We start from the raw sequence: 18,901 nt of genomic DNA on the forward strand, positions 1-18,901 counted from the left end.
GTAATTTGTATGTGTGTCAGTAAAGCACTGAATTTTCATGCTATATTTTGCCAGTTTTTTGGCATATACATTCTAAACCCATGCCTTCCACAGAAAGGTACAACAGTAGGAAAAGGTACAAGAGCAGAAAGGTTTACTATTTTCAATGAAATGCACAAAGATTTGTGAAAATGTAGCTGACTTGTCTAATTTCTTCCTTTCCACTTGATTATCTTGGTTGTCATATCATAATCCAGATACTAAAAACGATAATCTTTCTTTACTAACAGCACAATTGAAAACGCATTTGTTTGTTCCTTAGGCTGCAAACAAGTTGTAAACTGATTTCTTCCCCAATTTGAAAACATCTGAATACGTTAATAGTCTTATTAATGACTTCAATCCAAAGACATCAACATCTCATCTCATAGATACGATAAGCAATCATTAGCACACCGTGCTCCAAGTTCATACATTTTAAGATTTGTCCATAGAATGATTTTATCTTAATATATTGAGTAAAGAACAGACTACATTCATTCAAAACAGCAGGGTTTTCTCCAAGACTTTTCGCCATCTGTCACAGTCCAGGTAGCTGCAAGATGATGTTATGTTGCCTTTTTCTTACTTTCAGTTTCTTGCTCTGAATTGTGTCATAATCACTAAATATCTCAAAACCAGGGTCATTATCGGGAAAGTTTTCATATGAGAATTCACTGAGCCGTTCTTGAATATCCACATCTATCTCACGTAAAATACACTGAATAGAAACTCCAGCTTTCCCTGCCACGGAGAAAGAGTATTATTCAACAAAAACACAATGCACAAATATTATAATACGTCTGTGAGATCGCTCAAAGCCCACAAATAAGAAACAAAGGACAGCAACAATGCAAGAGGTCTGATATGTGCAGCTTGCAATCCAACAGGAAGGTACACAGGTGAGTCCACTTCACAGGGATGTGCGAAATATCATAAGACAAAAAAATCATTGCTATCTGAGAGATGGTCCATAATACTTAACGATTAAATCACATTGACAACAAGGTCATTAGAGAACATCAGCCATATCTTGTTCAAAGGACTTATCCCTTGCACTTTTTTAAGCCTTTCAAACTAATAGTGCATACTCCATAAAGGTTTTGCAGATTAAAAGGGTTAATGCTTGACATGCTGTGGCTGTCTCATCTGAAAGACTACCATTATAAAGTCTTTTATAGATTTAAGAATTCCAGTTAATTGTTCCAAATCCTTCTTGAGTGTAGAAGAAAACATTTCAAATCCCATCTTTTCTCTACAAAATTAAAAACAGATTCTGAGACATTTGTGCCCCGCTACTAATTGACTCATTCTTATTACTAAATAAGTAAACATAAGGTCTAGTCCACTTAGTTCTCACCATAGTTTGCTAATAGAAAGCCCTTAGCACAATATGAATAATAGGAGGAGTATGGGCAATGACTCACTGCATAGTTGTGGCATCACAATCAGTTTGGTGGATGCCATGCATTTCTGTGGACAGCTGATCAATGGTTGGTAGGTTGGTTGGTTGGTTTGGGGGATTAAAGGGACCAGACTGCGACGGTCATCAGTCCCTTTTTCCAAAAAAAAAAAAAAAATTAAAACCGCCCAAAGAGAATAAAAACGAACAACAGGGAAGACGTCAGAGGACACGGGACAAGAAAGACTCCGACAGAGATCAGACAAAACGAAATAAAATCACACAGAGTGTGACGGTGGTAGGCCGACCACAGGAACAAAAAAAAGGAAAAGCCAACCACCGAGAACACATTAAAAATGCAGTTGAAAACCATAGGCAAAGGCCAGAATCAACACAAAACAATAAAATAAAACATAAACACTCATATTAAATGATAAAAACCCCCTGCCCGAATAAAATGTAAAACTAAGTCAGCCATAGCCAAGTCATCTGTTAAAAGGGCAGGGAGCGTGTCAGGCAGTGCGAACGACTGCCTGAGCACAGCTAAAAGTGGACAGTCCAATAAAAATGTGGACCGCTGTCAAAATGGAGCCGCAGCGACACAAAGGTGGGTCCTCACATCGCAATAGGTGGCCGTGCGTCATCCATATGTGCCCAATGCGCAGCCCGCAGAGGACAACAGACTCCTTGCGAGAGACCCACAAGGAGGAGCGCCACACACCGGTAGCCCCCTTGATGGCCCGAAGTTTGTTGCGTGAAGGCAGGGCGCGCCATTCAGTGTCCCAAAGGTCCAGAATTTTGCGGCGTAGGAATGCTCGCAAATCTGTCTCCGGGAGGCCAATGTCCAGAGATGGTGTACTAGTCGTCTCTTTCGCCAGCCGGTCAACATTCTCATTGCCGGGGATCCCAACATGGCCTGGGGTCCACACGAAGACCGCAGAGCGGCCGCAACGCGCAAGAGTATGCAGGGACTCATGGATAGCCACCACCAGATGGAAACGAGGAAAACACTGGTCGAGAATTCGTAAACTGCTCAGGGAATCGCTACAGATGACGAAGGACTCACCTGAGCAGGAGCGGATATACTCTAGGGCTCGAAAGATGGTGACCAGCTCAGCAGTGTAAACGCTGCAGCCAGCCGGCAAGGAACGTTGTTCGGAATGGTCCCCTAGAGTGAGCGCATAACCGACTCGACCAGCAACCATCGAGCCGTCAGTGTAAACAATGCCAGAGCCCTGATACGTGGCCAGGATGGAATAAAAGCGGCGGCGGAAGGCCTCTGGAGGGACTAAGTCCTTCGAGCCGTGTGCCAAGTCGAGCCGAAGGCAAGGGCGAGGAACACAGCACGGGGGTGTACGCAGAGGTGCCCGAAAAGGAGGTGGAATAGGGAAAAACCCAAGCCCAGAGAGAAGCTCCTTGATGCGTACGGCGATCGGACAACCCGACCGGGACCGACGTTCTGGCAGATGGACGATTGACTGCGGGAACAGGACACGGTAATTTGGACGCCCGGGCGAGCTAAAAACATGGGCAGCATAAGCAGCCAGTAATTGTTGGCGTCGGAACCACAGTGGAGGGACACCTGCCTCCACTAGGATGCTGTCCACAGGGCTGGTACGGAAGGCACCAGTGGCAAGGCGTATCCCGCTGTGGAGGATTGGGTCCAACACCCGTAATGCAGATGGGGATGCTGAGCCATAAGCCAGGCTCCCATAATCCAGACGGGACTGGATTAACGCCTGGTAGAGCCGTAACAGGGTAGATCGGTCGGAGCCCCAGCTGGTGTGGCTCAAGCATCTCAGAGCATTTAGATGCCTCCAACACGCCTGTTTAAGCTGCCGAATATGAGGCAGCCAAGTCAACCAAGCATCAAAAACGACCCCCAAAAACCTGTGGGTCTCCACCACAGCAAGGAGTTCGTCGGCAAGATAAAGCTGCGGCTCAGGATGGACTGTTCAGCACCGGCAGAAATGCATAACACAGGTCTTGGCAGCCGAAAACTGAAAGCCATGCGCTACAGCCCAAGACTGCGCCTTGCGGATAGCGCCCTGTAGCTGACGTTCAGCAGCTGCAACGCCAGTAGAGCTGTAGTAAAGGCAGAAGTCGTCAGCATACAGGGAAGCGGAGGCAGAATTTCCCACGGCCGCAGCGAGCCCGTTAATGGCTATTAAAAACAGGCAGACACTTAAAACAGATCCCTGGGGCACACCGTTCTCCTGGACTTGGGAGGAACTATGGGAGGCCGCGACTTGCACTCGGAAGGTACGATACGACAGAAAATTGCGGATAAAGATTGGCAGAGGGCCCCGAAGACCCCATCCATGAAGCGTAGAAAGGATGTGATGGCGCCATGTCGTATCGTACGCCTTCTGCATGTCGAAAAAGACAGCGACCAGGTGCTGACGGCAGGCAAAAGCAGTACGGATGGCCGACTCCAGGCTCACCAGATTGTTGGCGGCGGAGCGGCCTTTACGGAACCCACCCTGAGATGGAGCCAGAAGGCCCCGTGACCCCAGTACCCAGGTCAACCACCGGCTCACCATCCGTTCAAGCAACTTGCAAAGAACGTTGGTGAGGCTAATGGGACGGTAGCTGTCCACCTCCAAAGGGTTCTTCCCAGGTTTCAGAATGTGGATAACAATACTTTCCCGCCATTGCGACGGAAACTCACCCTTGACCCAAATGCGGTTGTAAAGGTCGAGGAGCCGTCACTGGCAGTCCACTGAAAGGTGTTTCAGCAGCTGACAGTGGATGCCATCTGGCCCAGGAGCGGTATCAGGGCAAGCTGCTAGGGCACTGCGAAATTCCCACTCACTGAATGGAACATTGTAAGATTCTGGATGGTGGGTGCGAAACGAAAGGCTCCGACGTTCCACCCGCTCTTTAATGGAGCGGAAGGCCAGGGGGTAATTCGCAGAAGCGGAACTTATAGCAAAATGCTCTGCCAAGCAATTTGCAATGACGCTGGAGTCAGTACAAACTGCTCCATTCAGTGAGAGCGCAGGGACGCTGACAGGGGTCCGATAGCCGTAGACGGGACGAATCTTGGCCCAGACCTGCGATGGAGTGACATGGAGGCCAATGGTGGACACATACCGCTCCCAGCAATCCTGCTTGCTTTGGCGGATAAGGCGGTGGGCCCGCGCACGCAGCCGTTTGAAGGTGATGAGGTGTTCAACGCAGGGATGTCGCTTGTGACGCTGGAGCGCCCGCCGGCGATCTTTAATCACTGCAGTGATCTCAGGCGACCACCAAGGCACAGTACGCCGCCGAGGGGACCCAGAAGAACGAGGAATGGCAGAGTCGGCGGCAATAACGATGCCCGTGGTGACCGATTGAACCACCGCATCAATGTCATCACTAGAGAGAAGCTCGATAGCGGCAGTGGAGGAAAACAAGTCCCAGTCAGCCTTATTCATAGCCCACCTGCAAGGGCGCAGAGAAGACCGACGCTGTGGCAGTGACAGGAAGATCGGAAAGTGGTCACTACCACACAGGTCGTCATGCACTCGCCATTGGACAGACGGTAAGAGGCTAGGGCTGCAGATGGAAAGGTCAATGGCGGAGGACGTGCCATGCGTCACGCTAAAGTGTGTGGAGGAACCATCATTTAAAAGCGAAAGATCGAGCTGTGCTAATAAATGCTCAATGGTGGCACCTCGACCTGTCGCCACTGACCCACCCCACAGAGGGTTATGGGCGTTGAAGTCGCCCAGTAGCAAGAAAGGTGGCGGCAATTGGGATATCACAGCACCCAGGACATGCTGCGCGACAGCACCATCCGGTGGAAGGTAAAGACTGCAGACGGTAACAGCCTGTGGCGTCCACACCCGAACAGCGACAGCCTCTAAAGGTGTTTGGAGAGGGACAGACTCGCTGTGCAGAGTGTGAAGGACATAGAGGCAGACGCCACCAGACACCCTTTCATAAGCTGCTCGGTTCTTATAATAACCCCGATAGCCACGGAGGGCGGGGGTTCGCATTGCTGGAAACCAAGTTTCCTGAAGAGCAATGCAGAAGAAAGGGTGAAGGCTGATAAGTTGTCGGAGCTCAGCTAGATGGTGGAAGAAACCGCTGCAGTGCCACTGGAGGATGGTATTGTCCATGGCGGAGAAAGGCATGACGGGACTGGGAAGGCAGATTACGCCGCTGGGTCACCTGCTGCCTCCGATGGAGCACCTGTGCAAGTGCTATCCATTGCGTCTGAGGGACCGGCGAGATCGAGGTCCTCAGCGGACGCAAGGATCTCCACCTTAACCTCAGAGCTTTTAGGGAGCGGTGGAGTAGGTGCCACCGCAGGTGTCTTTGTCTTACGGGTCTTCAAAGTCATTTTCTCTCGCTGTTCCTTTGGTTGCCATTGTTGAGAGGGCTTATTGGAGTCAGTCTCCGGGACCGAAGAGGATCGCGAAGCCCGTCGACCAGCGACCTGTGGCTTCTTCAGCCACTGGTTGGTGTCTGCTGTGCCGCTTGTAGGAACCTGGGAAGGGAGAGACCCAAGGGATCCCTTCCGAGCGAGAGAAGCCGAAGAAGACTTACGCTTCTCTGGCTTAGAAGTGGAGACTGGTGTCCCCAGTGGTTTAGTGGGTGCTGCTCCCGAGGTAGATGGTGTGGGAGCAACAGCGAGAGAAGGGGCGCCCATCGTCAAGGGGGCAGGTGAGGTCCTCTGACTCTGAGAGCTGACTGGATGTCTTGCAGCTGAAGGAGCTGGAGCAGGAGTGACAGTGGAGGCATAAGATGACATCATGCGCACGGGATGTAGCCGTTCAAATTTCCGCTTAGCCTCAGTGTAGGTCAGTCGGTCCAGGGTCTTATATTCCATGATTTTGCGTTCTTTCCGTAAGGTACTGCAGTCCGGCGAGCAAGGGGAATGAGGCTCTCCACAGCTGACACAGACGGGAGGCGGAGCACATGGAGTATCGGGATGAGATGGGCGTCCACAATCTCGATATGTGAGGCTAGAAGTACAGCGAGAGGACATGTGACCGAACTTCCAGCACTTAAAGCACCGCATCAGGGGAGGGATATAGGGTTTGACGTCACATCGGTAGACGATCACCTTGACCTTCTCTGGTAATGTATCACCTTCGAAGGCCAAGATGAAGGCACCGGTAGCAACCTGATTGTCCCTCGGACCCCAATGGACGCGCCGGACGAAATGTACACCTCGGCGCTCTAAATTGGCGCACAGCTCGTCATCAGAGTGCAAAAGTAGGTCCCGATGGAAAATAATACCCTGGACCATATTTAAACTCTTATGTGGGGTGATGGTAACGTTAACATCCCCCAACTTTTCACAAGCAAGTAACCTGCGTGACTGGGCAGAGGATGCCGTTTTTATCAAAACTGACCCAGAGCACATTTTGGACAAGCCCTCCACCTCCCCAAACTTGTCCTCTAAATGCTCTACAAAGAACTGAGGCTTCACGGATAGAAACGAGTCACCATCAGCTCTGGTACAGACGAGATACCTGGGCGAATACACATCACTGTCATTCATTGCCTTTCGTTCCTCCCATGGTGTGGCCAGGGATGGGAACGATTTGGGGTCATAAACGTCAGCTTTAAAATGAGCCTTCGAACGCTTAGAGACTGCTGGTGGCTGGCCGCCAGTGAGAGATGATGTACCACGCTTCATTGCGGGTCATCCGCCCTGATGCCACCTACTCCGACCAAGGGCCCTCCCCACGGGCGCCACCCAGCCGCAGCAATAGCCACCTGGCAGGATGGCCATTGCCGGGAGTCCTGATGCCCCAGGGAGATGGGCATCTACTCCTTGGCATACGTGGGGAGTTAACGGCGCAGGCATCAGTAGAGCGATCCCTGTGTTGTCAGGGGGCTACAACCAACAGGGTACATGGCGGCCCCACCACAACGGACTGGCTACCGTGCTGGATCTTAGGTGCAAAAATGTCCAAGGTCATCGCCGCAGTTAAAAGCAACACTGCAGAGTGCAGCGTGGTAATCGCACCCAGGGACGTATCCTCGCCAAAGAGATGGAAAACGAGCGGGACACCATTGCAATGACGAAAAAGCCGGCTAAAGGTCTCAATGCACGACGGATACAGTGCACCATGTAAGGCGCCCTTCCCCAATTGGCTCGCTCTTCGGAATAATTTAGAAAGATGGAGGTCAAACCCGAGAGGGGACCATCACATAAGGCTGAGACTCCTTTTAGTCGCCTCTTACGACAGGCAGGAATACCGCGGGCCTATTCTAACTCCTGAACCCGCAGGGGGGGCTGATCAATGGTCATCCCCATGTAATATGCTATGCAGAACTTATGGTAGAGCTGGCATACGATATGACTGCTTTCACATTGATAGGATAAAATGGACCTTTGACAGAACTGGAGTAGGATGTCATAGTGGATGCACTGAACAGGTCTTGCACCTGGGTCTTCCACATGGATATGATCCATTTGCCAATGGATTGGGAGCAGGTGTGGCACAAGGCTGAACTGGATATTTCACAGGTTGAGCGGCTAGTGGTATACCACTTTAGAAGGGATGGGAAGGACAGTAATTAGGAAGTTCCTCATTTCCAGGCATGATGATAAGTACTCATAGCCACTGTATTGTTATGGTTGCCACCCTTCCTACTAAAAGTTGGAATCCGAAAGAAGTTTTAGTCCTATCCAAATGTCTCAACTTCAGCCCCACACCCTAGTTCAATCTTGCTGGACTCATCAAAGACCCGCTGTCCTCTCATTCCTTATGGAACCCTGCATCAGTCCCAGATAACTTCCACCTAGTTATTTTCCAGGAATTCCTTACATCCAACTTGGCCTCCACCCTCCATTCCTTTCCAAGAATAAAAACTCTCCATTGAGAAAAGAACATTTGACCACAAATTTGAGACACTTTATGTATCCTCCCTGCAAACTCTGCTACTGTTGTGTTAACCACAGTGATTACCCAACTGCCAGCAAATCAACCTTCTACATGCTTCTCAAAATTCATAAATATAACAATCCTAGATGCCCCACTGAAGCTGGCTGCTGTGCTCCCACAGAAAGAATATTGGCTTTTGTTACCCAATGACTCCAATCCACCATCCACAGTTTAGCTTCCCATATCAGAGATATGAACCATTTTCTTTACCTGGACTGCTACTTAACACTGTTGAGGCCACCTCCCTATACACCACCAACATTGCTGCTAACTGTGGCCTAGCCACTATCATACTGAGCACTACCTGTCCCTATGTCCTACCAACTCCAAACCCACCATTTCACTCCTTATACATCTGACAAACCACATTGTTAGGCAAACTACTACCCCTTAGAGGGGAAGATATTTATCAAATCTGTAGCACATTCACAGCACCCACATGGTACCCTCTTATTGAAATCTGTTCATAGGGCATCAAGAGGAAATCTTTCTAGCCATGCAAACGCGCCAAGCCCCTTTTTGGCTAAGGTTTGTTGACAATGTCTTCATGATCTGAACACAGGGCCAAAGTATCTTCCCTCCTCCACAGCCTCAACACCTTTTCTCCCATCTGCTTTACCTGGTCCTCCTCAGCCTAGCGTTCCACCTTCCTGGGATCTAGTCTCCACCTTTCCAATGGTGCCATACAAACTTCTGTCATAATGAGCGCACTGACCATTAACAGTACCTGCATTCTGATAGTTACCATCACTTCTACACTAAAAGGTCTCTCCCCTACAGTATGGGCATCTATGGGTGGTACATCTGCAGCAGATGAGCAACCCCTTTCCCAGTATGCTAAGATCTTCCTAAGGTCTTCACAGAGAGGTACTGCTGGCCTTCTCCTCCCCTTCCTTCTGCAAATCCAGCCTGAAAACAGATTGTTGGTGCCATATCCACACAAGCTCTAATTCTCTGACTGCACATGAACCAGCTGCGAAAGAGAGCACATCTCCCCCCCCCCCACCCCCCCACCCAATATCACCCCACATTAGAACAACATAACTATATTACAGCTTTTGACTGTGTGAACCACATTGTCTTCATGCAAAAGGTAAAATACTGCAGGAAACTTGACAAAGTAAACCCATGATTTTTATCTTATGTGTACACAGTGGGTATCAGTTCCATGTCCGTCACATAACAATGAGCACACTAAAGTTGAAGTAATCAGACACAAGGTACCACTAAGTTTGCTCTTGTCTCATTTGTTGTTTCCAGCACACATTAATGATCTACAAAATGCACCGTCACATGATGCAAACTTTGTCCTTTTTTCAAACAACAGAAGTATAGTAAATAAAAAAATAATACTAGTTCACTAAATAAATGAGCAGCTAATGAAGCATTTTAACATACTGATGAGTTAATTGAGAAAAAATTATTGTTGGTTTGACTAACTACAGTCTATTTAGTTCAGCTATACCTGCGATACATTTAACGGTGGTTGTAGGCAATTTAAAAATGAAGAAATTAATTTATCCTGCATATTTACAGTTAGTAACAAGTTTATAGAACCATTTTTCAGGTAACATTGACTTACAGAAGAAACATTTTCAAAATGCAAAAGTGTATTATAACATTCGTATCTGGTGCTAGCCCAGAATGTCCTATAGCATTGATAGAGAACTGTGCCACTGTACAAACACTCGTTAATGTCTTGTCAACAAAATCCCTTTTATTTTATAAAAATAACACAAAGCATGATTGCAATACTACACCAAAGCCATCTTTACAAGTCTTTCAAGGGTTTAATGCAAGCACAGATAGCAAAAAACTACATAAATGGATACATATTCAACAATCTATCACAATGTATTATAGTGTATAGTGATTAATACAGCAGAATTTAGAATTAAAAATAAAAATTATTTTGTTCCAAGTAGGCCTACTTCAACTGCACTGAAGGACATCTTTCGAAGAATTGTGTGACCTAATTTATTTAGGTATACTCTGGAATTCGGCAGTAGGAAAAGGGAGAGAAGGAAACGTAGTAGGTGAATATGGATTGGGGCTAAGAAATGAAAGAGGAAGCCGCCTGGTAGAATTTTGCACAGAGCACAACTTAATCATAGCTAACACTTGGTTTAAGAATCATGATAGAAGGTTGTATACATGGAAGAACCCTGGAGATACTAAAAGGTATCAGATAGATTATATAATGGTAAGACAGAGATTTAGGAACCAGGTTTTAAATTTTAAGACATTTCCAGGGGCAGATGTGGACTCTGACCACAATCTATTGGTTATGATCTGTAGATTAAAACTGAAGAAACTGCAAAAAGGTGGGAATTTAAGGAGATGGGACCTGGATAAACTGAAAGAACCAGAGGTCGTACAGAGTTTCAGGCAGAGCATAAGGGAACAATTGACAGGAATGGGGGAAAGAAATACAGTAGAAGAAGAATGGGTAGCTTTGAGGGATGAAGTAGTGAAGGCAGCAGAGGATCAAGTAGATAAAAAGACGAGGGCTAGTAGAAATCCTTGGGTAACAGAAGAAATATTGAATTTAATTGATGAAAGGAGAAAATATAAAAATGCAGTAAATGAAGCAGGCAAAAAGGAATACAAATGTCTCAAAAATGAGATCGACAGGAAGTGCAAAATGGCTAAGCAGGGATGGCTAGAGGACAAATGTAAGGATGTAGAGGCTTATCTCACTAGGAGTAAGATAGATACTGCCTACAGGAAAATTAAAGAGACCTTTGGAGATAAGAGAACCACTTGTATGAACATCAAGAGCTCAGATGGAAACCCAGTTCTAAGCAAAGAAGGGAAAGCAGAAAGGTGGAAGGAGTATATAGAGGGTCTATACAAGGGCGGTGTACTTGAGGACAATATTATGGAAATGGAAGAGGATGTAGATGAAGATGAAATGGGAGATACGATACTGCGTGAAGAGTTTGACAGAGCACTGAAAGACCTGAGTCGAAACAAGGCCCCCGGAGTAGACAACATTCCATTGGAACTACTGACGGCCTTGGGAGAGCCAGTCCTGACAAAACTCTACCATCTGGTGAGCAAGATGTATGAAACAGGCGAAATACCCTCAGACTTCAAGAAGAATATAATAATTCCAATCCCAAAGAAAGCAAGTGTTGACAGATGTGAAAATTACCGAACAATCAGTTTAATAAGCCACAGCTGCAAAATACTAACACGAATTCTTTACAGACGAATGGAAAAACTAGTAGAAGCCGACCTCGGGGAAGATCAGTTTGGATTCCGTAGAAATACTGGAACACGTGAGGCAATACTGACCTTACGACTTATCTTAGAAGAAAGATTAAGGAAAGGCAAACCTACGTTTCTAGCATTTGTAGACTTAGAGAAAGCTTTTGACAATGTTGACTGGAATACTCTCTTTCAAATTCTAAAGGTGGCAGGGGTAAAATACAGGGAGCGAAAGGCTATTTACAATTTGTACAGAAACCAGATGGCAGTTATAAGAGTCGAGGGGCATGAAAGGGAAGCAGTGGTTGGGAAGGGAGTAAGACAGGGTTGTAGCCTCTCCCTGATGTTACTCAATCTGTATATTGAGCAAGCAGTAAAGGAAACAAAAGAAAAGTTCGGAGTAGGTATTAAAATCCATGGAGAAGAAATAAAAACTTTGAGGTTCGCCGATGACATTGTAATTCTGTCAGAGACAGCAAAGGACTTGGAAGAGCAGTTGAATGGAATGGATGGTGTCTTGAAAGGGGGATATAAGATGTACATCAAGAAAAGCAAAACAAGGATAATGGAATGTAGTCGAATTAAGTCGGGTGACGTTGAGGGTATTAGATTAGGAAATGAGACACTTAAAGTAGTAAAGGAGTTTTGCTATTTGGGGAGCAAAATAACTGATGATGGTCGAAGTAGAGAGGATATAAAATGTAGACTGGCAATGGCAAGGAAAGCGTTTCTGAAGAAGAGAAATTTGTTAACATCGAGTATAGATTTAAGTGTCAGGAAGTCTTTTCTGAAAGTATTTGTATGGAGTGTAGCCATGTATGGAAGTGAAACATGGACGATAAATAGTTTGGACAAGAAGAGAATAGAAGCTTTCGAAATGTGGTGCTACAGAAGAATGCTGAAGATTAGATGGGTAGATCACATAACTAATGAGGAGGTACTGAATTGGATTGGGGAGAAGAGGAGTTTGTGGCACAACTTGACCAGAAGAAGGGATCGGTTGGTAGGACATGTTCTGAGGCATCAAGGGATCACCAATTTAGTATTGGAGGGCAGTGTGGAGGGTAAAAATCGTAGGGGGAGACCAAGAGATGCATACACTAAGCAGATTCAGAAGGATGTAGGTTGCAGTAGGTACTGGGAGATGAAGAAGCTTGCACAGGATAGAGTAGCATGGAGAGCTGCATCAAACCAGTCTCAGGACTGAAGACCACAACAACAACAACATACTCTAGTGAAGCTCATTTTAGCATTTTATATTTCAAAAATTTGTATCATTTTATTCTATTGTGTTTCTCCAACCTTTTTTCCATATTGAAAAGCTTTCTGTCTACAGGATTTATGTAATGTAAATACGTAAATGTAATCACTGTTTGCAACTATTGGTTTACGATACTGCACAAGAGGCAGGTTATTTAGAGACTGTGGAGAAACTGCATGTTTAATCATTACAACCAATTTCTCCTTGAAACAAGTACGCATCTACACTCCAAAGCACTACATCAATCAAACTACTCAAGTGGAAAAGCACAATGTACGGCAATACACACAACTGAAAACAGCTGATTGTGGCAAGATAATTACCAGAATGAGAAGAAACACTAGCAGAAAACTACAATAACTTCCACAAAACATTTAGATAGCCACATGATACTATATCACTACATACAGGAGTAATAAAATTGCAGATGTAATAAAAATGTACAGCACAAAAAGCAGGACACATTCCTCACATGTAGCCGAAGAAATTGTAAATGTTGTATGAACATAGGTCTGGAAGCGCTTTGTTTCCATGTTATAACTCATTTTCTCAAATTCATTAATCACAGGAAATACACACAACCAGAACACGCTAGGAAACAGCATGCAACTCTTTCTCACAGGAGTTGTTCAATACGACGTCTGTGGCCATTGAGATACGCATCAGCCCTTCGTCTTGAATCTCCCTGGGATACTGCCTGTGGTTTTGCAGCCTTCCATAATACAGGTACAGAGATTGAACATCTTGTAAGGGGTTCCATACACAAGAGCTTTCAAATGTCCCCACAAAAAAAAGTCCGGCAGGTTTAGGTCCCGAGGAAGTGGAGGCCAGGCAATTGGTCCATCTCAGCCTATCCACCTTTCAACAAATTGTTATTTAGAAGCCGACAAACATTAACAATAAAATGAGGAGGTGCTCCAGCGTGCATGAAGCACGTTTTGTTGCACAGCTAAAGGCACATCTCTTGACACATCAGGTAGAACATTCTCTACGAAATTATGATAACTTTGTCCATTGAGCCTGGGTGAATGAAACAAACCAAACAGTTATCAACAATGATGGCCCAAATACTGCCAGAAAATCTTCACTGATGACTTGCTTCAACAGTTGCGTGCGGATTGACATTGCCCTTGCATGCAGATTTTGAAACTTTACTATCTGATATCATTGAGACGATGCCTCAACTGTGAACAGCACCATTGCACTAAAATTAGGGTTGACACTTTGTTGAATAAACCATTCGCAGAAGAGTACCCACGCAGGAAAATCAGCTGCTGATAGTGCCTGCACACACTGTAACTTAAATGATATGGATATAGGTGGACCTCTTGTAACACTAGCCAGACAGCCATGTGGTCAACATTCAGTGATGCAGCTACATGTCTTGTATTGACATTAGGATCATCATCAACTACATGAAGAACTGCCTCCTCCCATTGTGGTGTCCTCATCTTTCTAGGCATCCCCCAGTCACAAGTATCAGATTTAAATGCCCCATGCTCCCTAAGTCAACGATCAATGGCTTCAAGCATTTTCCTTTTGGGGCACCTTCAACATGAAAATATCCCCCAAACATTTGAGTGTGAGCACCATTGCTATCAGCTAATCCACACACTAAATGGGCATCTGCCTTCTCTGCAGCTGTGTACACTGCCATTGCACGAGCCAAATCTCTATCTAGTAACCTGTGTGCTTGCAACAATTGTATTGATCAGTAGAAAACTTAATGTTAGCTGCAAACAAGCAATGACATATGCCGCATGGCAATAGGGGCATGTAAAACCACAACATAAACAGGCATCATCAAAAAGAGAGCATGTTCCACATGATTCTCACGTTCTGTTTTTATGTGTTTCCCATTATTAATGAGTTAGAGAAAATGAATTGTAACAAGGAAAAAATGCGTTTTCAGACCCATGTTCATTTAACATAATTTCTTCGTCTATGTGTGAGGAATGTGTCCTGCAATTTGTGCCGTACATTTTTGTTACAAACTATATAACTGCAATAGTTAATGCACGAGTCATGTGAAATGACAAGAGGTAACACGCAATTATACTGTGTGAGAACAAGGAGTGAGAAACCTTTGGAGTGCAAAAGGGTACAAAATCAGAATAATTTTTTCTTTTGTTTGATGCGATATCCCTGTCTGAAATAAATAATGTATGAAATACACGGCCTTACATACGCCTAGAATGCAACAGTGGGTCACCCTGAAATCTTGGTTATGGTGACAGATTGAGCTGTAGTGCAACAAGAAATCTACGTAAGGTTGGAAGATGGCAATTTTACTGTGAGTTGCACAGCCAACGAGTGTGGGTGCAAAGTAAAGGTTGTGGAAACAGACTGATCTGTAAGTTTGGCAGATGTCTATGTCCTCGTGTCATATTCAACGCATTTTGCGTTAAGAGAGACTGTTAGATTTCTGATGTGTTCCAAACATAGGAAAACCGTGAACTTCTTGAAATGACAATTTCTTTTGAATCTGGAACAAAATATGTAAAGCCCCCTTACACACTACTCACAATTACAAGTGTATGTCGATTAGAAATCCTTTTCACCAACTAATTACGACTCCCTGTAATGTTCATGCGTTTCATATTACCGAAAATTATGGAAAATAACAGTTCACTCACATTCCAGATAAAAACTGGATAATACCAGACGTCACCGCTGTTGTGGCAAATAAACTTTTCAAATCGGGAAATAACATCTTACGTATAATACACGCCTGTCCGATAACGCAGCCAGTTATCCCAAAAACACGGGTGGATAAATTTGTTTTCCAGCTCCGGTGTCATCAGTTATGTAAGAAATTCCACCAAATTCCACTTTTACCACGATTTTCAAATGTGCCACACTGGCATGGGTATCAACTGTATCCATAGATGTTTGTTTACAAATTTTAATCAACCAAAGTTGTTAAATAAGATATTCCAGTGCAGGTGTTATTCTGATAATGCACTACGGCGGAATGCAGCCGTTCCTATACACATCAGATGAATTCGAAATTGCGAATAATGACTACCATCAGCTGTAGATTAGAATGACGGCACTGAAAATTTGTGCCAAACCGGGACTCCAACCCTACTTCCCCGCTTATCACGAGCTGTCGCCTTACCAATTGGCTATCCGTGCAAGACTCACGGCCAGCCCCAAACTTCCGTATGTGGTCAATCATCACAGGCGCCGACTCCAATTCCTTTGGGGGGGGGGGAGGTGGTGGAGCCCCCTCAATAATTTAAGAAAAATATTTGTTATATTATGCTTTGTAAAATCACAAAATTATGTTGCAAGTTTTTATTTTCCTTGTTTGACGATAGTTACCTTTTAATAAACATTAAGTAATGAGATAAAACAAATAAGTATTATGGTAGTAAGCAGGTTAATTGAAAACGATTGATGTGAACCATGATAGTGTTACGGTGCTTCGGGCACACTTAGAATTTTTGCCAGTGCGCGAGCCTTCGGGTAAAGTCTGGCGCCAGCAGGCCAGCGCTGCAGCTGTGGCGACATCGAAAGGACTGGAGCAGAAGGGCCTAGAACCCTCCGCCTCACGTCGCCTTGATGCTTCGAGACATTACGATGCTGCAGCTATATAAAGCCCAACCTGCTGTTGCAGTCATTTAGTGTGGATAGTTTTGTCTAGTGCATGCTGTAGACGTGTTTAGTGTTCTGACTTTAGTGTCTAGTGGACTACTTTATATGACTATATTTCATTCGTTTACTTTAATCTCTTAGTGTATTGTGAATTAAGTTTGCAATGGTTAAATTTGTTACCAAAAAGGCGCTCTTGGAAGTTGACGACACTGCAAGTCAGCCTCCAACAATTATTGTGTCGTCAATTGCTTAATTATCTTCAGGCGAAAACTGTTCACAGCCAAAACCTGAACAATCTGGTAAGGGAGGATCATTTCAGAAGTCTTGGTTGATCAAATGTACATGGATAGAATATGAAGCATCAACCGAAAAAGTTTCTTGCAAAACCTGCAAAGAGGCAGATGGTAAAAATCTATTACAATTTTCTTCAAAGAAAGAAGATTGATTTACTTCTGTAGGGTTTTCTATCTAGAAAAAGGCTTTGGAGAAATCCTGTTTTCATCAAAATACGTTTATGCAAAAACAAGATATTCTGAAACTAAATAATATGACTAACAGAAGTGTGGCCTCGTAATTAAATGAGTGATAGTGATATGAAGAAAGGCCATTCAGCTCCTGAGACAATTTTTACTACTGTGCAATTTCTATGCCGACAAGGACTAGCAATTAGAAGACACAAAGATGTAAACTCAAATTTTTTTCAGTTGTTGCAACTCCAAAAGAATGACATACCTGAATTTAAAGATTAGTTAGGGCGTTTGGGTATAAGTGCACGTCAAACGATATTCGAAACGAAATCATTGATATACTAGGAAAGTCTATGTTGAGAAAGTTATTGGCTTCAATCAAGAAGAATGAACATGTTTCTATTATGGTTAATGAAATAAGTGATTCTTCAATTCACGAACAAGTGTCATATTGTATTCATACTGTTGATGATTCCTCAATCATCAACAAAGACTTTATTGGCTTATATGAGACCACCAACACTGAATCACAAACTCGGTTTAGTATTTTAAAAGACGTTTTTGCTCGCCTTGATTTAGCAGTGGATAACTTAAGAGGACAGTGCTATGATGGTGCCTTGAATATGAGAGGTAAGTTTAAAGGACTAAAAAAGTTAGTTTTGGATATAAAACCAAAAGCACGCTATGTGCACTGCACTTCTCATAATTTAGACTTGGCAGTTGTAGACAGCCTCCGCCATCTTATGTCTATGACCGAGCGAGGTGGCGCAGTGGCTAGTACACTGGACTCGCATTCGGGAGGACGACGGTTCAATCCTGCGTCCGGCCATCCTGATTTAGGTTTTCCGTGATTTCCCTAAATCGCTCCAGGCAAATGCCGGGATGGTTCCTTTGAAAGGGCACGGCCGACTTCCTTCCCCATCCTTCCCTAATCCGATGAGACCGATGACCTCGCTGTCTGGTCTCCTTCCCCAAACAACCCAACCCTTACGTCTATGAGGGACATTTTACATTTCATATCAACACCTCTACCACGCACTAAGACACAAATATTATCATCATGAGAAAGTTTATGGGTCCTGACACACAAGGACTTCATAAACAACATAAGGGAATCCAACAAAAGGATGGAAACACGCTATTTATAGACGACACGTAACCCAAGGTCTTGGATTTAGAAAAATTTCGAGCAGCCACGGTGTGCTTATCCCGGCGTCACGCTTAGGAGCTTTAGGCGCGACGCGAACGCGGTGGGCGACCTAACTACAAGGGAACCGAGCACACGAGACATATCAAGATATTAGAGACTGGGATGTTTGGGATGGGTCATTCATGCTGACCCCAACAGGTTTTCTTTTTGCTGTCATGTGGTTTGTTAAAATAAAGAATACAGCTCTATGTCAACAGTTCAGAGGATGTACCACCACTTTATTACATACTGTTATATACAGTAATATCGCCAACTATTTTACATTTCACATCAACACCTCTACCACACACTAAGACACAAATATTATCATCATGAGAAAGTTTACGGGTCCTAACACACAATGGTTTATCAATAAAGAAATTGGTAGATGTTTCTCCAACACCACGAACTTGAGACATAGTGACCATGAATGTCCGATAACTGAGAACATCACGAGGAGGTATCTGCACCAACGACGTTGCAGTAGACTTAGTAGTAGTATCAATACGAATTATTGTAACAGTCAACCAACATTGACCAACTGTATTATCAGTAACACAAAAAGTAAAATCAAAACCACCTCCTCGAAAAACAGTCTGTCCTTTCAACACATCAACCAAAACGGACGAACTGACGTTCATGTTATACTCAGTCTCCACATCCAAAATAGACTTCTAAATGGAAGGCCTCCATAGGAAGGCACGATGTATCCTGCGACGAGGCATGCTGCCGACTGTGCATCAGCTACAGGAAACACACTATGTCTCAAGATCGTGGTGTTGCAGAAACATCTACCAATTTCTTTACTGATAAACCATTGTGTGTTAGGACCCATAGGTCTTGTAACCTTTCTCATGATGA

At 44.6% G+C, this 18,901-nt stretch overlaps 1 protein-coding gene across 2 annotated transcripts in view; it reads right to left on the minus strand.

Moving 5' to 3' along the window:
• Nucleotides 1-15,669, minus strand: part of LOC126253207 (sugar transporter SWEET1-like) — a 189,944-nt gene extending 174,275 nt beyond the window's left edge. Inside the window, exon 1 of one of the 2 annotated variants that reach the window (XM_049954384.1) lies at nucleotides 15,503-15,669. In XM_049954384.1, coding sequence (XP_049810341.1) covers nucleotides 15,503-15,585 — 83 coding nt within the window. In that variant the 5' untranslated portion in view covers nucleotides 15,586-15,669. Of the gene's footprint in view, nucleotides 1-15,420 lie in introns of both variants that reach the window. The other variant, XM_049954385.1, reaches the window with a different exon arrangement.
• Between the last annotated feature and the right edge of the window lie 3,232 nt (nucleotides 15,670-18,901).

Source organism: Schistocerca nitens, chromosome 4, assembly GCF_023898315.1.
Source record: "Schistocerca nitens isolate TAMUIC-IGC-003100 chromosome 4, iqSchNite1.1, whole genome shotgun sequence".
Lineage (NCBI taxonomy): Eukaryota > Metazoa > Arthropoda > Insecta > Orthoptera > Acrididae > Schistocerca > Schistocerca nitens.